The following is a 27,332-nucleotide window of genomic DNA, read 5'->3' as shown; positions in this document are numbered from 1 at the left end:
GGCAAGCATGGCAGGCAATGGGTGATATGTCCCGCACTACAGCAATGGAGGAGTTTATCAAGCAACTAGACAGTGTGTGCCCATTATTCAGGCCCTACATTGAGGCTCACAGGACAGAAAAGGAGGAGAAGTTAAAAAAAGAGTAAGCACAGTATGGATCTTTAGATGATATATCACACATGTTGGACTCTGATTAAAGGTTTTTGATCGATTATCAATTTTTCTCAGGGTGAACCGCTCCGGTGGCCTAGGGGTTAGAGCATATGTCACAGATTTGGGAGGTCATGGGTTCGAACCCCGGCCGAGTCATACCATAGACTTACAAAAATGGTACTTACAGCTGCCTTGCTTGACGCTCAGCATTGTGAGGTTAGTGTTAGGACTGGTTGGCCTGGTGTCAGGATAATGTGACTGGGTGGGACATCATGCTACATGTCTGAGGCGTGATGCTCCAGTGCTGGACATCACTATAAACTGTCACACTGCAGACATCGTAGTGATATGACTGAAAAATTGTTAAATCTAAATCACACACACACACACACACATTACCATGGTGAAGATCAGTTAATAATCCTTGAGTGTGTCCACATTGCCAAAAAAGGAGGGATGGTAATCGATCCTATAACAAAAGAACTTGCAATAAATATGGAAGAGAGTTTTGTAAATTAATATATATTCTGGGACAGTTTTATCCCAGTTTCCTTAATTCAAAAAGAAAAAAGAAATTTTAAATAAATATAAATCATTCCCCATAAACTAGAAAGACCCTTGCCATGATACATTGGAATTGAATTTTGATTGAAAAATTGGTGGCAGAAATTGAAAATTGGTGTTGATTAATTGATCATTAAATGACAATTGCTAATTGATATTCATTAATTAATCATTAAATGACAAATGCTAATTGATATTCATTAATTGATCATTAAATGACAAATGCTGGCTGAAATAGAATAATTAGAAGAGGACTACTATTATTTTTGTAATCCTCTCCTTTCTCTCTCCACACACCCACACACACACACCCCCCTCCCCGCAATGTGTGGGGTTCTGAAAATACATGTGAGCTCTACTTGAATTGTAATTTCTGATTAAAAATATAATCTTTCTATTGATTTCATGCAGGTATGGCTCATCATAATGTTGTTTTAAGTTTGTTAGGCTTGCTAGTAAGTGGCTACCCCATGCTGCAACTGTCCGTGGTGTCAATAAATATCAAAATATCTAAAATGGGGTGGGAAGGGTCAACAGAAACTTGGACAAGGGATTACAATACTGTTATGGTGTTGATTTATGACCACTGTTGTCAACACAGCTAATGTAAAGGTTAGAAACAAATTTATTTCATTTTTTTTGCTCTAAAGTATTATTTGCATAATAATTTTCCCTACTTTATGTGAATGATAAACCATGCATTGATGCTATTGGCTAATTAGCATTTGTACTGATAAAATTCAGCCATATATTGACTTTCTCTGTCCTTGCCAGTATGAAGTACTGGTAGTTGTGAAGCCCTAGCAGAATCTCTGGTTCTAGATGCCATTGTTTTTTTTTTGTTAATTTCAAGTATACTGTACAGAAGTGTCAATAACAATATGCATTGCAACTATTAGAGTTCATGGCTAGAAATGCTGTAGAAAGAAGATGAAGGTGAAAATACTCTAGCCAGATTTATATGAACATAGATGTTCTTATTTCATCATATATTGCATAAAGAAAGGTCTTTCCATCTAATAGCTTCTTGCATTCCCAGAGTTAGTAATATTACTAAGACAAAGATATGAAACTGTAAAGCCTTTACTACTTACATTTGGTCTGGAGTAGAATAGGAGGCATAACAGAGTTCAATAGAGGCTGCACTTGTACAAACCAAATTTCAGGAATATTGGCCTTAAAAAGAACCTGAAATTATTTTTTTTTTAAAGCTAAATTAGTAAAAGTAAGCTATCTCTTGAAAAATTAATCATACTGCTGGCAATAAGTGTCAAAGATGAAATTATCAGTTACAGAGATAAAGAGTTGGAACACCTTATAGGAACATTTAGAAAGAGAGAAATGCAAAATAAAAGACAGGAGTGCTTATTATTGATATTGTCAAGTATTTCAAAATAAAGATGTAGGGCCAGAATTCTTCAGAAATGTAAGGATGACTACATTTTAATAGTCACAGCCTACAAATATGTGCACATTCAGCTGTAGGTGATTTAATGTTTTGTCAAAAATAAATCCATTTTATTTAACATTTTAAATGGGGGAGGGGGTTGCCACCCACAAACGCCCTGCTTGCATAATGAAAATGGCAGATTTAGCAGATGGAGTGAAGTCTAGCCAAACAAAATTTAAATGAAGATGATTATTTGAAAACCTGTTTGATAAGACATGTCAAGGATCAAAACTTTAGATATGCTGATTAATAAAAGACACTTTGATTAATTTTATCTTGTGTTCTATGAGAAGAGTAGAGAGTCTACCTCAACAAATGCTGTCAGGCCAAAGCAAAGATGAACATCATTCATTTCATAAGGAAAAAGGGCATACATCTAGAAATGGACATGATTATTTTCTACAGTGTTTCATAAGGGAGAGATATGGAAATGCAAGCAAACAAAGGACATGATTATTTCTAGTGTTTCATAAGGGAGAAATATAGAAATGTAAGCAAACAAAGGACATGATTATTTCTAGTGTTTCATAAGGGAGAAATATCATAATGCAAGCAAACAAAGGACATGATAAAGTACATTAATTTCCTCTTGTATTTCAGAAGGGAGGATGCTGAGAGGAGAAAACAGGAAGAAGAGGAGAGGGAGAGGAAGATGTTGGAGGAGGAGGCCCAAAGACAACTACAACTAGAGAGACAGAGACAGCTAGAACAAGAGTCAGCTTTACAATTCCTTCCTTACAAATATCATAGCTTGACTATCTTTCATTCAGACTTTTTGAAGATTCTATCTTAAAACATATTTTATAAAGATATTTTGTAAAGCAAAATACTGATTTGATATTAAGCATTGTTCAAAGGATTAGGCATGGTTATTTTGACAGTATATTGTAAGGTTGGTAAAGCTTTCTTTAATACCTATGTACATGAACTCCTTCATAAATGTTTTGGTGTAAAAGAAAAATTGTTAAAACAATTTCTTTTATGTTATTAAACTCTTTTCAATTATATTCCTTACTATATTACTAAAACTCTACTTGTCCATTCTTAACAAAAACAAAAAACAAACTACCATACATTTCTTTGCATTGTAATAGTGTTTGATTATTTAATATGAAGAAAATACTGATATTCTTTATTATGTTGCTAAAAATTGTCCATTCTTAACAACAACAAAAAGAACACTACTAAAAAATTATTTTCATTGTAATGCTGTTTTGTACTTTTAACATGAAGAAAATACTGCAATATCTCAGTTTTGATTGGCATTACCTCAGTGGAGTAATATATGTCCTGTTACTTGGAATACTGTTTTAATATCTGTATTTCTTTTGTAAATTAGAAAATAAGAAGACAGTGATTGCCACATACCTGAAGTGTTGTCATTGTAAAAATCACGATACAAATTTGAATGGATTTGATGTTTGCTACACACCGTGCAGCACTTATTATTGTGTCAGGTGGAAATGAGAGGACCCCATTTTAGTCAACAGATTTAAGTACAGTCCTACCCATTTGTATATCGATGACATTTATGTTGATGAAAATGCAATATCCCTGGCCTGTGATCTATTTTGCTACAGATTTGTCATGTTTATATTGACGTTGAGTAATGTATATTGTTGGCAGAAGCTCTAGATCCCGACTTGAACAAATCTTTTATTTTGCAATCATTTATGTCAACAAGCTGCCCATATTTTGTTCTACAATTATTTGATGTTGCTGCCAGGCTTTAATGTTGCCATTACATTAACAAAAGGGTATTTGTTTGGTCCTCCACAGTAAGCCCTTCATGGGGACTTCAATAACATATGCGTCCTTCATCAAAGCAAGCTGGCTACTATCTTCAGTACAAAACAGGCTTTAATGGAAGAAAGTCAGCACCAAACTTGAATAAAAGCAATGGAATTTGATCAATTTTTGCATTTTTGATTGGTGATTGGAAAGCATTTATTGTACTTTGAAAGTTTCGTTTTCTGCAGCATTATGATTGTTTAATCTATGGGTATTCATAATTATATGTATTACTCTTTTTGTGTATTCTGGAATTTTATAGTCTTTTACAAAAGGTACAAGTTCCACCTGTACTTAATTATGGTAATCCTTAACTTGTTGACAGGTTTCCATTTCCCTGTGAATAGCCTCATCATCTTGTTAGCCACAGTAAGATGATTGTGTGTCTTGCCTCAGGCAGACCAGAATCTAGGCCAATTTAAGTAGCTTGCAAATAACTATACAGCCAAATGTGAGTAATGGCTATGAATATCGTAATTAATTATTTACTGCATTTCATATTGGTTTTATCTTCATTTAATCAAAATTTCCATTGTTTATTTTCTTAAAGTGTAAATCGTACACACTGACGACAGATCAAGCCTTTGAAACAAATTCCACTTGTAATCAAAATTTGATTTATTTCACACACACACGAACACTTATCTTGGCATTCACTTAAGTCTACAATAAAAGGATGTCGAGATAAAAGGGTAGTAATGTATCAATAAAAATGTTATTGTTTGCTTAACACAAAAAATGGTACACATACACATTCAACCCTTTAGTAAGTGGAATTTTTTTACAGTTGTTAAAACTGCTGACAAAATGTAAATGAATTTTTTCCCCTTTGCTTCAGAATGCAGATCCGTGCAGCATTGAATCAGCAGACAGCAGTTCAGTTCAGACAGTATGCAGAACAACAATATCCTGGGGACCCAAAACAGGTCAGTCTGGTTCTAGAATTAATCTTTAAATGAAAACCTGATATAGAATAGTGTGTTTTCTTTGGGAAGCCTATTTCACCTGCATCAGCACTTAACCATGATTGGGGTGGTGGTGGTCAAGTTCAATCTGATCCAACATCATATGCTTCTAAAACACTAAATTCTCTCAGTGGAATGAGTAAAGAATGAAACATAATCAGTATATATGACAGTAAATCTATTCATGAAATAAATAGTTAAATCGGTATTTTCTTTTATTACGACTATATCGTCTTAAACTATATAAGGGCTATTCCATTTAAACATATCGGGGGGGGGGGGGGGGGAAGGCACATTCAAAAATGGGTGACCACCCATAGAGTGATTTTTTCCATACCACCACCAGTCATAGAAGTGAATTTTGGACACCCATGCATAGAAGCAAATTTTGGAAATTCGTGACCGTGCATACAAATTACTTTTATAGAAGTGAATTATATATTGATTAATTTTTATTATTGGTAACTTGAATAGAAGTATTAAACTTAATAGTCAGAAATAATATGTAATGGATCTAATTAATATTTATGATTAAAGATAATATGATAAATATAAAACATTTTGTGAATAGTAATAATAAAATGAGTTGTTCATTTTTGATCAACCGAGTATTTGTGGTTTTCAGGTATAAGGATGAAACATTGTCTTGACAGTTTATTTGGATTAAAACCCCAATATTTACATGGTTTAAGATCAATCTGTTTATAAGCATCTAAATAATAGTACCCAGAAATTATATATGAAATTTGATAGCAGGGCCATACATAAAAGTTTCAAAAATTATTTTCAAGATAGACAAGGTAATATGTATTTTAGATGAAGGGATTAAAGAAATATTAAAACCACAAGATACCTGAATTACTTTTATTTTCAGCAAACATGGAAAATGTTCCCCAACAGACTATGAACATGCAGCTTTAATTGTCTTATATAAAGATGACATATGTCTCATATCACACCTTTTACACCTTGCAACTCAGTCAATAAATTCTCCAAAACGCCACTATAAGCCATTAACAGATTGATCGAGTTTCAAAGAAAGAACTGCTCATTGTTAAAATACCTTAGGATAAGGAATAAGGGTTAATATTTGGAGTTTTTCCAAACTAAAACTATCTTGAGCTTTCTTTGTAGTTTTGCTTTTAGTTAAACTCAGAATGAAATGTTTGTTCCATGTCGATCAGAGTGAATATCCTAACATATCTACACAGAAATCTATCAACTATGAGTTCAAACATTGAGACAAAATGAGCACGCCAATATGCTTAATAAGAACCAAGCATACAATGATTTTAAAATAATGCCTCAACATTTACTTTTTTCTAGAAACTTATCTGATTGGACAACCACTTAAAAAATATACTTGTTGAGCAAAAATCAATCTCTTCAGCTTCATTTACCTTTTCATCACCAAGAACTATATGATGATGTCCCTCCAATTTTATCTCAAAATGAAAGATTTGGCAAAGAAAACAGAATAAATAGAAACATAAATACTTCATTCATATATATATGTAGTTGATTTATTTACTGAAGACCAGTTGAAACATTTTTACATTCAACCCATTTCCATGGTGACAAGTCGAGGCTTTTAATAAAGTAACTCAACAGACAAGTTTGAGCATAGTAACACCTAGGGTGATGAGCCAGTTGGTTTTGTATCCCTCCCATTTTATCCCTGGTCAATATGAAAGATTGGGCAAAGAAAACTGCATATACAGAAACAGCAAGATTTCATTTATATCCACATGAAGTATTTTCATTCTGTACTAATGGATAGAAATTTTAAATATGTACAAGTTGTGGCTTGTAATAAAGTGAGTAAACAAAGAAAATTGGGAGTCAGTAGACAGTACCAATCAACAGATAAAATGGGCACATAGTCGTAAATATTAATAGACCCATAAGTGAAAAATGTGCGCAAGCCTAATTTCCGTAAGTCATGTAATGCAACCATTCGGATCACTTCGCCAATTTTCCCTAGTTGATACGGAGATAGTCAAGTAGTTACGATTGGTATGACCGAATCGCAAACATTCAGCGAAGAATCACAGGGGTGTTCATAGTTGCTTACATTTTAATTATCAGTCTTATATGCAGTATAAAATTCTACAAGGTAGGACACTTTTCTGCCATCTCATGCTACCTATTGAAGAATCAACGCTGGTATTTTAAGCTAAACTGCACGTAGTATAATAAATTGGTACCAATGTTTAACTCAGGCACTCTACTTCATACCCCTACTAAAACTTCTACATAGTATTTATAAATTTATGGAATGCCAGACCATTTTCCCACGCTATCGCTCGATATGACCATAATCGTGCCTTGCAACGCAAAAAATGGAATACTGTCCCAGTTATAGTCATCTTAAAATGAGTTTATCCCTAGGTTCAATACCTCATTTTCGGTCAACAGCTTTCTATTCTGTGTGTTGTACTTGCATACTAAGTGGGTGCGATCATGGTCATGTCTAGCTATAGCGTTAGAAAATGGCCTGGCATTCCATAAATGTATAATAGTACGTCAAAGTTTTAGTATGCATACAAAGTCAAATGCCTGAGCTAAACATCAGTACAAAATGTATCATGTTACATGCAGTTTAGCTTAAACTGTCGCGTGAGAAAGTGCGTAATCTGGTTTATTTCAAGGTCGTATTTTTCTCCTTCGGAAGCACGTGCTTGTTATAAATTCTAACCAATCAAATGGAAGCTAAGAGAAGGAGACTTTTTTGCAGAGTTTCAAATGTACGATTTTCAAACTTGATTCTGAGGCTGAAGAATGTCTCAACCTTGTATCTGTCAATGGTCAAGTTTTCACCTCTAAAATCAGCCATGATCAAAGTCAGTCATATCCCCACATCTTCAGTGGACCACATGTTGTATTGTCTTTCTGTCGCCATTTTTAGTCATGTTTAAATATTCGGCCGCAGCATCCATACCATATATGGCTACATCCGAAAACTTCCGAAGATCCATGTTCCAATCATTTTTGTATTTACGTTACAATTCATCGGAAATTGTCGATTTAGTTTTTCTTTTCCCTGAAATTCCGCGAATTACCATGAGTAATCTGGAACGACATTATTTTTTGTTAAAAGGAGGGGGGACAGAATAGAAAACAAACATAATGGTGGCATGACAGAAACATAATATTAACCCTTTACTTCATAGAGTGGGGCCCCGAGTGGTCTAAAGCGCTCTCTGTTATGAATCACTGCCATCTCACCTCTGTCTACGTGGGCTCAAGTCTCAGATTCGGCCAATGTGGGTGTGTGAGAAAGCTTGCCAGTAGCTTCTCATGGGTTGGTGGTTCTTTCCAGGGATTTCCCGGGTTGTTCCTCCACTATTAATACTGGCCACCATGTATAGCCTATCATGTGCTGAAAAATGGCATTAAACCCTACAACAACAACAACAACAACCTCATAGAGTATATGGCTTTTTAGGCCTTCGATACACATGTAGCAAAGTTATCCAGTGCAGTGTGCTATAAATAGAACACCTGTTACCTTTTCAACTCCATACACATAGGCCTGAGTGTTAACTGTTAAGCAGTGTAGTGTAAGTTACGTTTAACAGCAATTTTAACCATTTTACATTTTTGGTACACATCTATTATGTGTGGAAAAATTTAAGAGTAAAGTCCAATCATTATAGCTGTGTAATTAATTTTCATGGAAGAATTTTTTATGTGCTTTAAAATCTTGAGAGAACTTACTCACCGTCAAGTCAGTGAAGCCGCGTGACCATGTCCGTGTCTACATCACTAAGTCATCTGAATTTGATAATTTATAAAAACTAATTGCTGCCTACATCAATATCAGTGCCTTTACCTAAGTTATTGAAGCTTTCATAGTTGTGAGTCTAATCGTGAAAACTTCGTAAGTACTGAACAAAATCAGGGACCTCCATTTTGGAGAGTGGAGAATACAACCCAGTTGCTTTAAAAAACAGATTTCGACCAGAGCATAAACAGTGACCACATGATCTGACGTAATAGTCATTTGCAGAAATGAATGTGGTATCTAATAGGGGGTTTCCCCTGAAGGTGGCGCTGCGAAAACCCACTTAAAATGGCTGAAGTTTATAGCCAGTGTCAAAAGGCGATTCCATGCGAATGGAGTAGAGGTGTCCAAAGGCACTTGCGTGAGGTAAAGTGTTTAAAAAAATAGGCACCAACAACAAGCATTTTTTCTTTTGATATGACATGGCACACAAGTGATTATTGTTTATTGATGACCATGCATGGAAGTATTTTATTTTGCTGTTCATGGGGTAGTGGTATGCTTAAATGGAATTTCCCTAACAGAAAAGAGCAAAAACAAACAAGTTTTGTAAAATTCAACAGTTAATTTATTTCCCTTGAATACAAAGTGAAAACTTAAAATTAACTCACAGTATTGAAATTAAATCAAACATAGTCCTTATGTATAGAGTTCTGAATGAATTCCAGTGGTGTTCCAAATGAAATTCGATATTGAAGGTACTGATAGACCAATGGCCTGGAAGGTGATGATTTGTTAACATTCTTGATGTATCAGTCATATAATCCAAAATGTCCTTGAATGAATTCATTATAATTCCAAAATAGAGATATTGTCCAAGAAGTGTTAATGAGAATTTTGTTATTCCAGTGAATAATTTAAATAAATAAATACACTCAAATAAAATCTAAACAAAACAATAAGACTGATCCACTTAAGATGTTAGAGTAAGAATGAGTAACTCTGAAGTAAACAACTTTATAAATCTCTGCACCTGATCTATATTGCAATAACCTTATTCTGGAAATACTTGGTCGTCTTAATGGAATTTTCCATTAAATTCATAAACAGCTTGCTACTAGAACATTCTTAATTTCTGAATAAAGCTAGACCTTGAACTCAAAATCATTCTTTACCTTCAAATAATAATAATCTTAAGATATAATCCAAAATCAGAGAGAAATATTAGCTATTTAATATAGTTTAAACACACAAAAAACCCACCAAAAGGCCCCAAACTCATTGACTGATTAACATCAATCACACAATAACAATCGTGGAGAAAAGCCAACACACAAAACAAATTAAATATCCATAACACTTTAGTTTGTCTCCATAGATATGCATGAAAGGATAGTGTGGTATGACTGGATTCCTGTTGTATGATATATGTGATTGATTACTGCACTTAAGATGCAACAGGCCTTAGAAAATCATTGTTTTAGACATGTCAGTTGGAGGCAGATATTTGGGTTGGGTTGTGGAGGAAACATTAACTTGAGAGAACTTAAATTTATAAAAATAAAAATCACATGAATACCTGAACCATATAATATTGGCATCATAACATTTTAACAAATACATACAATTTAACATGTTTGTGACATAAATATTTAGCAAGTAACTAAAGCCCAATATTATATTATATCTTTCTGGCTAAAAATATGTTTACATATATAGTTTCATTTGTAAATTTGCTCAAATTTTGTATTAGCAAACATTTTTGATTTATGGGAAGATGTATATTTCTGTACTTCTGAATATCACTTTAACCCAAGTTTTCCTGAAAAATTGTTTAAGTTACGTTAAAAATCCAAATCACTCACACACACACACCATAAGTCCAAGGTTCGTCCTTATCAAAGTATACTGGTCCCATGCATAGTCTGTCATGTACCGAAAAATGGCATTAAACCCATAACAACCAAAACCATTTGTAACCTTGTTTATATTAAAGAAACATTTCTATTTGAACAGTTCATGCTGTCTTTCATATGTATTGGGGATTCATTTACATACTGGTGCATCAAGGAAAGGTTAATGTTGGTTAATCTTGTTTCTATTAGGTCCAAGGTGAGAAAGAATTTAAGGGAGAAAAAAAATAAAAAAATCCACCTGTATATGGCATAACTTGTTTTCTCATTTGGTGGTGTCTGTGGACAAAGGGTCTGGATTCCATTATTTCCAGATATATTTAAATGTAAAAATCTTTCTGTAACCAAGATTGACACATATTCTTTTCAGTCCCAGGTTTTAGGACCTTGTGTTAAAGCATTTTGGTCTGATAAAAGTTGAATTACTTTATTAATTTATTTTTAGTTTACAGTATGGTACATTTTATGATAAAAAATAAAACCAAACAGGTGGCGCTAAAGAATAGACATAACACCTGAGTTATAGAACTATTGGTGGAAATATGCAGGATCCCAGCTTGATTTTTCTGGCGCCAGACTTTGATCTTATGGAATTTTTAGTCATTGTGTAATAATGAATATTTAAATATGCTGTTTTGTATGTATTCAGCAGGAAGAATTGATCAAGCAGCTGCAGGAGCAGCATTTCCAGCAGTACATGCAACAAGTCTACCAGCAGCAAGTGCTCCATCAGCAACAACAGTACAGACAGCTACAGGCCATGGCTGCCACTCAAAATTCCACTCAATCACATAACTCTACCCCCACACATGCACATCAGGCACTGCAGCAGCAGGTACCACCCAGTCAGCAGAATGGAGGAGAGGGAGAGCCTGTTTCCAATGATCAGGAAGATGCTAACAATCAACATGAAAGAGACGAAGGTAAATCTTTGCTACAGTAAAGTTTACAAAAAAATACATGAAAGATGTATGTAAATGACAACAAGAAAACCAATGAGATAGTCCTCCTGGCATACATGAACAGTGATGGCCACACTTAGGCTTAGGAAAGATTTTGATCAAGGGATATGTGAACTCCAGAGATTTGTAACATTTCCATTACAGTCTCACTGGAACAAGTCAGAAATAACAAAAAGGTTTAGGCATTGAAAAACAAAAACAAAAATGGAATGCTGCACTCCAAGAAATTTGTTTCAGTTGATGATTTGGCAGAAAAGGCATAAATGTATGCTAAACTGCAAAAGATAAATACAAGTCTGATTTTAGGATTAAAGGGTTTACGTATAAATTAGTAGATTCTTTTGTTGTTAGAGCCATAACTATAATGTCCTTAAAACTTTTCATTTTCCCCATCAGGTATGTTACCTGATCAAGATACATTAGAAGTACTTACATGACCTCATAAATCCACCCACCCTGCCCCAACTCCCAGCCTGTTTTATGAATATTGGTATTAAAAGTAATCTGGCACCTTGTATCAACCAAAATTCATGTATAGTTTTACCTATAGTGGGATAAAAGCTTCAGATTTGAAGGTTACAAATCACAATCAGAACTGTAGATAAGCCTTAAAATGCATAAAAACTATGTTATTACAATCAGAATATGATACACTGTTTAAGTATTTAGTCTTGTTCCTGCCATAAACATATTCAATGTTTTATGAAAATGTATGGTGCTAACCTTGCCTGCAGAAGTATGATCACTTGTGGGTATTTTACATGTAGAATAATTTATTCTTTTATACAGCTATTGGTCAGGGCAATCCAAAATCATTTAAAAAGTTATAGGTTGGTGTGCATGTTTCCTGATTGAAAATCTCCAGTTTATGATAACAATAACAGTCATAATTGGTAAAAGAAAATCTCAAGCACAAGAGTTTTCTGTTTTCTAGGCCAAATCTTGGTCAGTGCTTGCTGATTTTGAATTCAATTGATACATTATTAAGACAAGGATTCACAATTTGATTGTAATATAAATGATTTGCACTGATTTGCTCAAAGATGTCCAGTTATAGCATACACGGCAGATAAACAAGTAGACTGTATATCATCTGTCATTATATTGGCTATAGTTTCAGAGGAGTTACCTCCCATTGCTGCCGCTTCCATTTGGACTCGTAAAGATGTAAAAGAATTCAAGGATAACCTTAGAAAAGACAAAGATTCTGTGATAAAAGTGGGCTCTGGAGAGACCGTAACTGTAAGTATTCATTTCTTTGTCTTGCCGTCAGATTTGGAATAATCACAAAAAGTTTCATTACACCCCACCACAACAAAGGTACGGTCACATAATAGTATGTACTTTATCACACCCTGGTTAAGTTCTCCATGTAGGTCATTTTAAGCACAGTGGTGGGATAGCCATGTTCAGTGAACACATTATTTTAGTTTTTATGGCTTATTTTAAAATGCATTTAAGACTATATCTGCTGTAAAATATATCAAATCTTGTAAAATGACAAGGGCATCAAAAGCTTTGGAAAGAAAATTTATATTGAACTTTATTTTGAAGTACCAGTATACTGCAATGGAATTTCCAGAAAATCTCTTGAAATGGCATTGTGGTAAAAATATGCTGAAAGACCTAAGACCTTCAATCTTGGATGGGGTGGTTGTTGGGGGAATCTTGCTGTTAATAACTCGTACACACAGTACTGGTTCCTTTTTTTTCTCTTTTTTTTTTTGTTTTGGGGTCTACTGCAAGAGGAATATATATAAAGGAAACTTACTCTATATTATTAAAGTACATTTTAAAAAATTATAGCTGGTGATTCAAACCACAGGGGTAGATCTTCAGAAGATGCACCAGATATTCGTAACAAGCCAACCAACAACCAAATGATACTAAAAGTTATGGGTTTCTTTTTGTTTAAAAAAAAAATGCATATTTGTTGTGTTTTTTTCCCTTTATTTATTGTGTTGTCTCAGTAATATATAGATTTCAAGATCTTAACATTATGTCAGAAGATACATGATGACTGCTTTCAAAGAACCTGGAGGTGTGAAAAGCAAATGTAATCTTATCTTAAAAAAGGTCATGCTGGCTTCTTCTTGTTATGTCAACTTTTCTGAAGATTTTTGGAGTTATTGATGTGGGCTTGTTTAACTGTTACATATGTATGTCCCACTTTCTGTTTGTCTGCGAAGTTCTTGTTGGATTTCAGCTGAATTTAGTGTATGACTTGAGAAAGACAAAATCTAGGATGAGTGCAGTTAAAATATTCTGTCATCAGTGGGTGGAGTTATTGCCCCTGATCCATTCCAGATTCCCAACATTTTTATTTCTTCAAAATAACTTTGTTTTTAAATGGTTTTGCCATCTTTTCTAGGTGAGGGTGCCCACTCATGAGGATGGAAGTTGCCTGTTTTGGGAGTTCGCCACAGACTACTATGATATTGGGTTTGGCGTTTACTTTGAGTGGACAGTATCCCCGAGTAACACTGTTAGTGTCCATGTTAGTGAATCTAGTGATGAAGAAGAGGAAGAGGGTAAGCCAGACGGAAGAATTTCATGATCTTTTTTGATTTCTTCATTTAAACATCTCATTCTTGTGTTTTGCTTATGATGTAGAGGCTGAAAATTGATCATAAGTTTCTACAAGCCTAAATTTTATCTCCTTGTGTAAAATTAGAACACATTTAATATTCAATTACTTAGAATTAAGTTTTAAATTTTAATAAAACAATTTAAAAAATCAAATTTTGGGTTTCATTTGGACTGTGAGCGGACATAAATAATCCTTCATAAAAGCACAAGTCTCCTTGGCCATGAATGAGTCAAGAAAATTGATCGTCTTTTTTTACTAATGCAGCAAGGATCAATCAGTCATTGTCGTTGAATGCAACAAGAGGATAGATCAGTTGTGTTTTTTGTGGACAAATGCAGCAAAAAGATTAATCAATGTGTTTTTTGACGAATGCATGAGGAGGATGATCAAAGTCCTTGTAGATGAATGCAACAAGAGGATAGATCATTGTTTTTGTAGATAAATTCATTAAGAGGATAGATCAGTTTCTTTACAGATTAATGCAGCAAAAGGATTGATCAGTGTCTTTATAGGCGAATGCAGCAAGAGGATAGATCATTGTCTTTGTAGACAAATGCATCAAGAGGATAAATCAGTGTCTTTGTAGATGAATGCAGCAAGAGGATAGATCACTGTCTTTGTAGATGAATGCAGCAAAAGGATTGATCAGTGTCTTTGTAGATGAATGCAGCAAGAAGGTACATCAATGTCTTTATAGATGAATGCAGCAAGAGGATAGATTAGTTTCTTTGTAGACGTATGCATCAAGAGGATAGATCAGTGTCTTCATAGACGAATGCAGCAAGAGGGTTGATCAGTGTCTTTGTAGACAAATGCATCAGGAAGATAAATCAGTGTCTTTGTAGATGAATATAGCAAGAGGGTTGATCAGTGTCTTTGTAGATGAATGCACCAAGAGGATAGATCATTGTCTTTATAGACGAATGCATCAAGAGGATAGATCATTGTCTTTGTAGATGAATGCAGGAAGAGGATAGAACAATGTCTTTGTAGATGAATGCAACAAGAGGATAGATCATTGTCTTTGTAGATGAATGCACCAAGAGGATAGATCAATGTCTTTGTAGATGAATGCAACAAGAGGATAGATCATTGTCTTTATAGATGAATGCATCAAGAGGATAGATCATTGTCTTTATAGATGACTGCATCAGGAGGATAGATCATTGTCTTTATAGACGAATGCAGCAAGAGGGTTGATCTGTGTCTTTGTAGATGAATGCACCAAGAGGATAGATCAATGTATTTATAGACAAATGCATCAAGAGGATAGATCATTGTCTTTGTAGATGAATGCAGGAAGAGGATAGATCATTGTCTTTGTAGATGAATGCAGCAAGAGGATTGGTCAACGTCTTTATAGGCGAATGCAGCAGGAGGATAGATAGATCAATGTCTTTACAGATGAATGCATCAAGAGGATAGATCATTGTCTTTGTAGATGAATGCAGCAAGAGGATTGGTCAATGTCTTTATAGGCGAATGCAGCAGGAGGATAGATAGATCAATGTCTTTACAGATGAATGCAGCAAGAGGATTGATCATTATCTTTGTAGATGAATGCAGCAAAAGGATTGATTAATGTCTTTGTAGACGAATGCAGCAAGAGGATAGATCAGTGTCTTTGTAGATGAATGCAGCAAGAAGATAGATCATTGTCTTTGTAGATGAATGCAGCAAGAGGATTGATCAGTGTCGTTGTAGACGAATGCAATAAGAGGATAGATCATTGTCTTTGTAGATGACGTAATCATAACATTCATCTTAACATGGGACCGCTCCAGTGGCCTACTGGCTTAAGTGTCCGCCTCGGAAGCAGGAGGTCATGGGTTCAAACCCCAGCCGAGTCATACCAAAGACTTACAAAAATGGTACTAACAGCTGCCTCGCTAGGCACTCAGCATTAAGAGTTTAATGTTATGACTGGTTGGCCTGGCATCAGGATAATGTGACTAGGTGGGACATCATGCTTCATGTCTGCGGCTTGATGCCCCAGTGCTAGACGTCACTATAAACTGCCACACTGCAGACATCATAGCGATATGACTGAAAAATTGTTAAAGCTACGTTAAAAATCCTAATCACACACACACATCTTGACATGGCTTGAATTTTAAACCAGAATTAAGTAGTGGAAATTAAGGAATAAACATTTGATTTGGGGATTAATTGAAAGAGAGTATATTCTTAAAAGTAAATACTTTTTAATATGCTTGATGTAAACTACCGCTGATTGTCTGCTCACAACAAATTATCAATACCATGCATGCTGTTGTTGTTGTTGGGTTTAACACCATTTTTCAGCACATGATAGGCTATGCATGGCTGCCAGTATTAATGGTGGAGGAAGAATCCAGGAAAACCCCAGGAAGAACCACTGACCCACGAGAAGCTACTGGCAAGCTTTCTCACATACCATGCATGCACTTATCCCAATCACAGCAGCCAACCAGCCAATGAGGCCTTGTGTGGCTGTTGAACTTCCAGCATACACATTACAGGGATGGTCCTGGCTTTTAAAAAGTTGTCGCCAAAAAAAATCACCAAAAAAATCACCAATCTCAATATTTTGTTGCCAATTTTCAAAAAATTCGCCAGAATAATTAGTGAATAATTTTCCAAGACTATTAATGTAATAGGCAATGAAAATTGAAAAAGATGGGAATGTTATTACTTTATTGACAACAAGCAATACGGCCATAATATTACAAAATAAATCATTACATGAATGTTTTACACTACTTTCATGGTCTTTCCATTGCGCATCACTGTTAGTGCGTAGGTTTGACTGTTGTCACCTGAAATAAATGCATTATCAAATGTAAAATATCTACTTTCCTACAGTTTCTCTTTCTTTAATAGAAACATCAGGTATTAAGCAAATCTGTATTATATATATTATTTTCCAAATAATAGTTTTGTAAGGAACTTTAGTTAATGACATTTTAATACTAAAACCCTTTGATCATACTTTGCAATGTAAGATAAGTGATGTATAATGCGACCATCGATTTCACACATTCAGGAATTAAATGCCCCCCTCCCCTTTTTATGACTAGCTTCACAAAATACATCTACGTCAACCAGGAGTTCAGAAATTTATTTTTGCCGCGCTTTACATGCTTTGCTTGTTAGTGAATTGCTTCCTAAATCCCAGGAATGATCACTGAATGCTGTAGATTTTTTTCTTGACAAGCAAATTATGATTCCCACCAATGAAACTTACACAAGTCAACTTGACCTGGCATTACTGTACCGTATATATAAACATTGATTACCATCATTAAGTTAAAAGAAGGAATGAAGAAACATATCATATGTGCCCCCAAAAAACTAATTCGGAATAAATATGTTATTTATTAAAGAGTTTTATTTGCATATATGAGTTAACAATAAGAAATAAGGTGGGATATAAAATGTGGGAAATAGTTATCACATGTATGGTAGCTTGAGACCACATTTGAACTGTTGACATAACTCTGCACCCATTTTAGGCATTGTTAGTTATAACAAAAATAGGTCATGGTTTATTGTCAATCAAATGCTAATGCTTTTGCTAATTCTAGAACAGGCGGTTTCTTGAAATAATTGGTCTCATAATTGGTATTGGCAGTTTTAATAATCAGCTATAGGTGGTATCGGCATAATTGGAAAAAAGTTACATAGGTACAGCTTTACCTAATTTACTGATGGTTGTAGGTGTTTTAAGTAGTTACATATGCATTACAATTTTAAAAATCAGTATTTGTTCCTGAAAATCAGTATTTTTGTCATAATCAGTCTGCATGTTTTGTACACTGGGGCTGGCAGCTTTAGTTTTCAAAACCTATGTAGTTACAGCATTAGAAAAAATTTAAACAGATGCATCCTAATGCAGAATTTTTTTGGTCAACAGCGGTTGCATTTGGCTTTTAGGGGAACATCACCTGATGAGCAATTTCATGACAACTCGGGCTTCTTATTAAAAATATCACAAAAGGCACAGTATGAAGGAACTTTTGGAATGGGGTTGGGTTTGTTGGCCATAACAAGGATAAGTTTGCATTTGAGTCATTTTGATGGATATTTTTAGCTTAAAGCATGTGTCTTTTTCTTTGATACTTGTTCAGGTTAATATCGTTATTAAGGCCCACATTTACTGTGTGGATAGGAGACATAAGCATGGATAGGAGACATAAGCTAGTGTTTTGTACACAAGTAATATTGTAGTATGTTCATTATGTTCTTTTGACATGTTGACATAAAGGTTATTTCAGGTGTCTCCACATATGGATGCAATGCCCTTGCCTACTTATGATTGTAATGTTTATTCTTGCTTGCATTTTACAAGTAATATAAGAACTTTACTCAAGCTCTCTGTTATTCTTACAGAAAACAGTGGGAAAGATGATGTGGAAAAGGGGCAGGAGGATAAAAAAGATGACCGCCCACCAACAGATGAAATTATCCCAGTTTATCGCAGAGACTGTCATGAAGAGGTTTATTGTGGTAGTCACGCATATCCGGGCCGTGGAGTTTATCTCCTTAAGTTTGATAATTCTTACTCACTGTGGCGCTCCAAGACACTGTACTATCGTGTATACTACAGCAGATGAACAGTTTTATTATTTTCTTAGCAGGGGATATTGTTAGTGTCTTTCTGATGGTCAGAAAAAAGATAGAGGTCTACCATGGATGGAGAAGAAACAGAACAGAGACTACACAAGAGGAATATTTAGTCCCTGTGTTTTTAATAATTATCATTGTACATTGTCAACACTAGGTGTTGTACTTTTTGCCATCAGTGTTTCTAGTGAAAACTTTACAGCCCCAGGTTCAGGTGGACTCGAGCATCTCTCTTTGTAGAATTAAACATCATTTAACTAACCAGGGATTTACAAATAGTATAAAAATCAGCTTGCCCTAGGCAAGCTGACTGGAACATTTAACTTGCCCTTTGGTAATTTGAGTTTGCCCTTAGCACTATATTCCAACATGAGTAACAAAAATAAGATAAAAATATGGGATATTTTAAAGAAACCACATTAGAGAGAGAGAATATATAGTTAAAAGACTTTGAACAATCAATAACAATATTCTAGCCATGGATACTCATTAATCCATAAAGATTAGAACCCCCTTGTATATTGCATCATACTGGTTATTTATCTTTAAAAGAAGTTCATTAGAGCTAAAAACTTTCCTTTCTTGCCTAGATAAGGTAGCAAATTCTCATCATCAACCACAACAATAATAATGAAAGTAGACTGTTTGTAATGAATTATGTAAATCAATGACATGCCTCAATATATTTGACAAGACAGTATTTGCAATTGAGGACATATATTTATTTCTGTTTAATTGCTTGCTAAGCAGCAAGTATGTATCGTTGCCCTGTAATTATCATATAACAACAGTTGATAAATACTGCTTATGGTTGCTAGATTCTTGGTACATTGATCACATTCTGAATGAAATCCTCCTGGTGGTTAATGGTTAGAGATGAGTTCATTTTATTTCCAAGCTCATTTGTCAAAGAAATCTCAAGAGTTCATTAAAAAATTAGCACATCACCTTAAAATCTGCAACATGCATCAGAACAATCTTAGACAAGCCAGTTGTATAGAACCAGCACAAACAGTGCATGTAACTGAATATAAATATTTATTCCTTATTTGTCAAAACTTGTTTTATAATTATAGGTTACTGTCATTGTATGGGAAAATATGAACAAGTTTTTCGGATGAAAATACTGCACGACCTTGGGAGTGCATATATCTACCTGACAAAACTAGTTCATATTTTCCCATTCAACTGCAGTAACCTTTTTATTATATGCTCATTTTCTTATTCTACATAAGGCTCATTTATACATAAAAAATGCACTACAAGAAACAAAGTAACTGAATGTATGCCATATTCCAAACTAAATACACAAGTGCAGATTCATCATTACACAACAACAACATTATTAATGCGCACATAATTCTGCCCAGATAAATTTGAATTTAGTCACACGCTAGACATAACTTTTGAAAGTAAATGACATTTTGGTCATATTGTGAATGAATGTTCATTGCAACAACTTTTCCATTTGATCTGGAATGAATAGATTTTATTATTTTCATCGATTCTAATTTAGTGATTATGGACTGGATTTATCTGTGCCAATTCTACATGAAGTACATCAGATTTCAACAGCGTGTTGACATTTGCAAGTGTGTTTCTGTTCTGTCATTGAATGTTTGAAATCATAATGTGGGAAAAATATGAAGTCTTTCAATTGCAATTATCAAAAAGATGATATGGAATATAATGTTTATTTCATTTTGAGTGCAGTAAGGAGGATGTAATTGCACTTGGAATATAGTCAAAATTACAGTACAGTTTCAAAATATGTAATCAAGCTTGAGAATCCATGATATGGCTCATGTAATTCAGATTTGCAAAACTAAGAAAGTACATTTTGAGGAAATCAGGATGTAAAACTTTTTTGCCATTCTTATTACCAGCTAAAGAAGAGAGATTATGCCTTGTCACTTGCATGTTATTTGTAAGGACCCAATCTGGCATCTATAGCTAGCCTAAATCCGAAACATTGTATCAAAAACGTTAACACAAAATATGGCAAAGCAGCTGGTATGTGGCAGTCCTCGAAACATCTGCTTTAGCTCATTCAAAAGCAAATTTAATCAACCAAAACTTAAAGCGCCTATTACGTGAGTGTACATGATTTGTTTCCAAAGTAGTTCCTAATACACTATTGGGCACGCATGAGTGCAATATGAAGTGCGCATGAGTGCAATATCAAAAATACTGCATGATTCTGACAATGTAAAGTTAACAGAAAAAAATGAGCATATAATAATAGTAAATATTCATATTATTACATGTGCACAAGAAAATGCATGACTGAACATGACATTGACTACAAGATGGAAATGACATACAATAGATGGAATAAACTGGCCAGTTAAGATAATTGATTAATGCAGCACATATACTGTGCTTAATTTAGGGTATGCAACTTGCAGAACATAAAGCATTACAAATGGAACCCAATCCTCTCTCTCAAATTCTTTTTAACATGCCCTTGGGCAAGTACCTTGGAAACTTGAGTTTGCCCAAGGTAAATTCCTGCTGACAATCTACATTTGTTACCCCCCATAATCACCGATAAGTTATTTTTCTTCAGTTTTAATACATTTTGTGTGGCTTTTTTATATATATATATAGCAACATAAGGAGCCTAAAGGATGTAACATCACTTTCATAATTATCATGGATATTTGCTGTCATGGCAACAGGCATTGCGAGCTGTTGGCATGGCCCTGCTTGCTGTTTTTATCCTCTTAACCATCACTGGGAAAAACTTGATCCAACTTAATAGGAATGTTCTTTAAAATATGCTGTAACAAAATTGACCTTGGGGTGGCTCATCAAGAGATGGTGTGAGTGACCTTATGAAAAACCAATTTTGACTTCTTCTCCAAAATATCTGAATAGCTAGCATAAGTCAGATATGGTTACATGTTTCTTGTGACATGCTTTATCAATATTAGGTCTGAGTGGCTCCAGACCTGCCAATCCTTATGACACACTTTACCAATATTATGTCTGAGTGGCTCCAGACCTGCCAACCCTTATGACACGCTTTATCAATATTATGTCTGAGTGGCTCCAGACCTGCCAACCCTTATGACATGCTTTATCAGTATTATATGTGAGTGGCTACAGACCTGCCAACCCTTGTGACACGCTTTATCAATATTATGTCTGAGTGGCTCCAGACCTGCCAACCCTTATGATTTTGTCATAAGTCTTATGAAAATGTCTCTTTAAATATGGACCTATGGCATAAAATCACAAATTATGAAAATAAAGTTGTTGGCAGTAAAAAATCTAGATACAGGCTTATCTGTGTTTGATTTGGATCTGGGTTTCGTATTACAGTCAGTGGAGTTGGTCAAGGAACCAGACTAACTATATAGGAATACCTAAGACACTTTAAACTGCATGTCAGCTTGATCAAGCTGTTGCTTATTAGGATTTTCTAAAAATGGCATCCACCAAGTGATACATTTCAGGATGAAAGGGACAGTGAGCATTTTATAAAAAGTTTTAATAGTACAGAAGAATAAAAAGAAATATTCAGATTCTTGGGGGAAAAAGAAGGAAGGGTGACAATTTTGTTTATTGGACATCATTTGCTGATTTTTATGTATGTCTTATGGCTGGAAAGATGATTTCCATTGCCATGTGAAATTTAATTTTTTTAAAAGTTTTAATTGAACACTGTGTTTACTGTCGCTGCATCAGTCTGCAAACACACTTTTGAGTTTTAAATGATCCAGCTTGACAGTATGATATTTTGTTACACATTACTGAAAACAGGTCTAACATGCGGAAAACAAATTAACTGCTTTACTGAGAAGGTCTTGTTAATGGTGCATGTCTGTGGCTCCCATCAGGATGGTGTGTCCTCCTTACCAACTCAGTAGGAACCTAGTATCAGATTGGCTTCCATAGCAAGCAGGTGAAAAATCTATTTTTCAAACTTCTCCAGAACAGCTGAGCCAATTTTAATCAGACTTGGTAGGGGTGTTTCTTGACCAGAATTGTTTCTAGCATGGCGTTGATAACAGCCAAGTTGAAAATCTGTTTTCAACTTCTTCTCAAGAATGACTGACTACTTTAGAATATTTCTTACGGTAAGCTGTATGCAAATTATGTCAGGGTGGTTCCCCCTGGCTATGGTTTGGCTTCATTGGCATATATGGAGAGCCTTTTCTTTCAACCTCTTCAGACCAGGTGAGTGGATTTTGATCAAAATAATAGTAATATTTCTTAAGATGAGCTCCCAAAAAGTATGTCTGGGGTGGCTTCTCTGACTGATGTGCATCCAGAGTAACCATAGGAAATCCATTTTTCAGAATCTTCTTCAGAAAGACTTAGTTGTAATAAATATTTGCAGAAATGTTTCTTCAGACATGCTTTATCAAAACTGCAGTGAGGGTGACTCCCTTAGCAATGGTGTGGTGGCTTTAGCAACAAGGCAGAAATTTATTTTCTGATTCTTTTTCAAAAACTCTTAGCCAGTTTTATGTTGTCACAGTAGGAATGTTTCTTAGGACATGCTTTATGAACATCATATATATATATTGACACCCCTAGAAATAGTGTCACTTTCATAGGAACCATGTGGAAAAGGTGTTTTCATTATTTTTTCCATAAAAGCGGAATCAATTTTGATCAGGCATGGAAGGAATGTTTTCCAGGGCATACTGTATCAAAATCATGTCTGGGTTGGCTCCCCTATCCACAGTGTTATTCTTTGCATCAGGTAGAAAACTAAATTTCTTCAGAACAGATGAACAAATTTTAATCAAACTAATTGGCAATTCTTCATAATACATGTTCTGTTAGACTTGGATTTTGGGTATTTTCCCTCGCAGCCATATGGAAAACCTTATCCAAACTGATTCAATTTGGGTACAACATTTGATACAAAATGTCATACAAGACATCTTTTGAGGGTGGCTCCAAAGCAACATTGTAGCTTTCATTGGAGCTATGTGTAAACCTATTTTCAGCTTTATTTTCAAAACAGCCGAGACAGTTTTGATCAGACGTTTTTTGGAATGATTCTTAGGACATGCTCTCCCAGAATCTGTGGAGCCCCAAGTGGCTGACTGGTCTAAAGCGCTCACCATTACAGATCATTGCCATCTCACCTCTGTGTGATTGGATTCAAGTCTCGGGTTTGACCATATCTGGGTATGTGAGAAAGCTTGCCAGTAGCTTCTCGTGGGTCGGTGGTTCTTTCTGGGGTTTTCCCAGGGTCTTCCACCATTTATACTGGCTACCATGATTAGCCTATCTTGTGCTGAAAAATAGCATTAAATCCTACAACAACAACAACCAGAATCTATCTAGGTTGGAACCCAGCAACAAACAGGGTGGTTTCTATAGAAAACAAGTACAAAACCTGTTTGTAACTTCTTCACAATGGTTCAGCCAACTTTGATCCAAGTTGGTGTAAATGTTCCTTAGCATATGCTGTGCCAGAATTATTTCCTGTGGTGTCCTTTGCAGTGGTGCAGTTTTCATAGCAACCAGGGAAATCCTACGCATGATACTCATTTTCCATAAAATATGGAAATTGTTACGAATATAAAAATCAAATTTCCTAAAACAACTTTCCTTACAAAACTGCCTGATCTTACCTGGCCAGATTTGATAGATTCCTAGCATGAAGACCTTTGATTTTTATTTGAAAGATGCCAATACAGCATCTAATTCATTGAAGTAAAAACTCAGTTCAGCATGTTTAATACCACCATTTTCAACTGAATAGCTCAAAGTTATCCTGACACCAGTCTTTTAGCATGGGTTACATGCCCGATTACTATATTTGCCTCTTAAACTAATTTATGCCAGTTGAGCAATATCAGAGCTCAAAGCATGTTTTTTAATATCTTCTTGAAATACATGGGGAAAATACATTAATCATGAGCGTATTTCATATTTCTCAGCATACGTGCTTCATTTTGTTTTATTGCCAGTGTTTATCATAACAGTAATTTTTTTGGGTCAGAAGATAGATACTTTTACATCTTTCTGAAATATTGACTAATTATGAACAAAATATCTTCATTGATATTCTTAGATAAAATTGCATGCACAACGTTGTTGAATGGGATATATGAATGTGGTTGTATCCATATGTCAGCATATATGCATCTTCAATGCTTTGGTGTGTTATTGGGGCCTTGCAGTGATAACAGTATGATTTCCATGACAACCTTTTGGAAAACCTATATCAAACATCCTTCTGCAGTATGGCTTCAATCAGACATCAAACTTCATAGTAATGTTTGTTTGGTAATGATCAATTGGATTTTTGTATGAGGTTTTTTTTTTTAGTAGTTATGTGGCTTCCATTGCAACCGTGTGGAAAACCTATTTTCAGTTTCTCTACAGGACACACGGTACTAATGATATGGAAAAATGGGAACCAGCCTGGAAATGGGTGAACATAAAATAGAGTATATATGGGTTTGACGACCAGGATTGGTTAATAATGTAAGTTATGTTTTAGGAAAAAGAATCTTTTGAGAGCTTATCCTAGTTATAAGTGAGAAAAAAATAGAGACATTGTTTTTTTTATGGAATTTCAGTTCTTTATCAGTCTTGAGTTTGGAACACTCATTACTAAAACTAGCACCTGACTCTTTGGAGCAGAATTGAAAGCACATGTTTCAAACACATGCAGGCAGTTCCAGAAAATTCTGAGGCTCATATCCTTTCCTCTACAAGAAGCTGACATCCAGGTTTCATCTGTACTGATAAATCTAGGTTCAAGTTATTGATTTTTTAATATCCTGGTGTTTGCATAGGTTTACTATGGGAACTGAATTAGTACTGTAAGTCCTATAATGGCTGAGTCAGTTTTGATTAAGCAAGGGAGGAATAATTATGCTTTACCAAATATATGTCTAGGGTGGCTGTCTTAGAAACATAAGTGTTGTTGCTTCCTTAGCAGTACTATGGAGAATCTGTTATTAGTGTCTTCTCTAAAACAGCCTAGTCAAGTTTGATCACATTTTGTTGGATAGCTTACCTTGCAGTGTCATGGCTTCCTTGGCAACTGTGTGGGAGACCTATTTTAAAAATGATTCTTAAGGGTATGCTTTACCTAAATTTTATCAGGGTGGCTTCCCTAACAACTATGTTGTGCCAGTAGCAAGCAAGTTGAAAACAAATTTTTTACTTCTCCAGAATGACTCGACCAATTTGATAAAACTAGGTAAGAATATCCTTATCATATGCATTTAGCAGGCAGTGGAATACCTACAAATGACACTTGTCTCCAATCAGGTATTGCTATGTTTACTAATACACAAAAAAAACTACAATACAGATTTTATAATCAACTTTTTCTCCAAAATGGTCTGACCAGATCCAACATTTGATGATAAGTAGAATTCTAGCATGAACACCTTTCACAAGAAGTACCAGCGAACCATTCAGTCCCACTGAAGTAAAACAGTGTTAAACTTCATGCCAAATACCATCAGATAGCAGATATCCTTACATTGGTCTTTTGCAGTCCAAGGCACTACATTCGCCTTTTAGATGAATATTAGGTGAGCAATGTCTGGTCCAGGGTAGGACTCGAGTAACCCCTTTAGGATTTGGCAAAAGTTATACCAGAATAAAAACATGTCTGGTCCCTTTATTTATTCATGTATTGACTGAGACTTAGTGTATTTCAGTGTGTTCCAGTTTACCTGTGTGGTTGATGTGGACTACGATGTGCACACACACACATACACACTGAGGTCAAGTCAGTATTAGATAATAGGTTGTCACATATTGAGTGCCCTTTGAATTATGACAGGTATCATGCACATAGCCTAACATTCTTGATTCTTGGTCAACAGTTCAGTCATTTGGGAAATTTGTTTCTAGTTGTTTTGATTGTAAAGACTTGTATAATCTTGTCATGAAGCCTTATCTTTGAATAAAATGTTACTTCATGTTAGTCTTATCTCATATTAAAATGCAAAATTCCATAGTTTATAGTTCATAGGTTGTTTCCAAAGAAAGATAAACATGGAAATTTTTATGCACAGGCAGTTTTGCATAATTGGTTATCTAAGGACACAACATTTATTGGTCAATTTTATCATGAGTTTGAAAATTGTCCAGTTTTGTTGAAGCCTGTTGAAAACAAATGTCTTTACAAATCTGATATTACGGTGCATAATACTTTGAAAGTTACTCATGGAGGACAATGCTGGCACTTAAGAGTTTAAAAGTTACTCATGGAGGACAATGCTGGCACTTCAGAGTTTACAAGTTATTCATGGAGGACAATGCTGGCACTTCAGAGTTTACAAGTTACTCATGGAGGACAATGCTGGCACTTCAGAGTTTACAAGTTACTCATGGAGGACAATGCTGGCACTTCAGAGTTTACAAGTTACTCATGGAGGACAATGCTAGCACTTCAGAGTTTACAAGTTACTCATGGAGGACAATGATGGCACTTCAGATTTTACAAGTTACTCATGGAGGACAATGCTGGCTCTTCAGAGTTTCAGAATTTGTGATCAGTGGACACTGATCTAGAATATCATAGTGAATATAATCCCTGCAAAAGAAAAAATTTAGATAGAGTCTTCAAGTATTGTCAATTGTCTGCCAGTATGGTCTATTGTCCTCAGGTATTG

The 27,332-nt window shown here is 34.9% G+C and overlaps 1 protein-coding gene across 1 annotated transcript in view; it reads left to right on the top strand.

The window, feature by feature from the left end:
• Positions 1-26,637, top strand: part of LOC149804447 (Golgi resident protein GCP60-like) — a 56,661-nt gene extending 30,024 nt beyond the window's left edge. Inside the window, exons 3-9 of the mRNA XM_089940547.1 lie at positions 2-142; positions 2,768-2,881; positions 4,797-4,884; positions 11,213-11,486; positions 12,640-12,767; positions 13,897-14,056; positions 18,487-26,637. Of these exons, the coding sequence (XP_089796673.1) occupies positions 2-142; positions 2,768-2,881; positions 4,797-4,884; positions 11,213-11,486; positions 12,640-12,767; positions 13,897-14,056; positions 18,487-18,710 (1,129 nt within the window). The 3' untranslated portion in view covers positions 18,711-26,637. The remainder of the gene's footprint in view (position 1; positions 143-2,767; positions 2,882-4,796; positions 4,885-11,212; positions 11,487-12,639; positions 12,768-13,896; positions 14,057-18,486) is intronic.
• The last annotated feature ends 695 nt before the right edge of the window (positions 26,638-27,332 follow it).

Source organism: Sinohyriopsis cumingii, chromosome 2, assembly GCF_028554795.1.
Source record: "Sinohyriopsis cumingii isolate HCF-2022 chromosome 2, ASM2855479v2, whole genome shotgun sequence".
NCBI classification, from domain to species: Eukaryota; Metazoa; Mollusca; class Bivalvia; order Unionida; family Unionidae; genus Sinohyriopsis; species Sinohyriopsis cumingii.
Note: the sequence above shows the minus strand (reverse complement) of the source record. Positions and strands in the feature narration are given on the sequence as shown.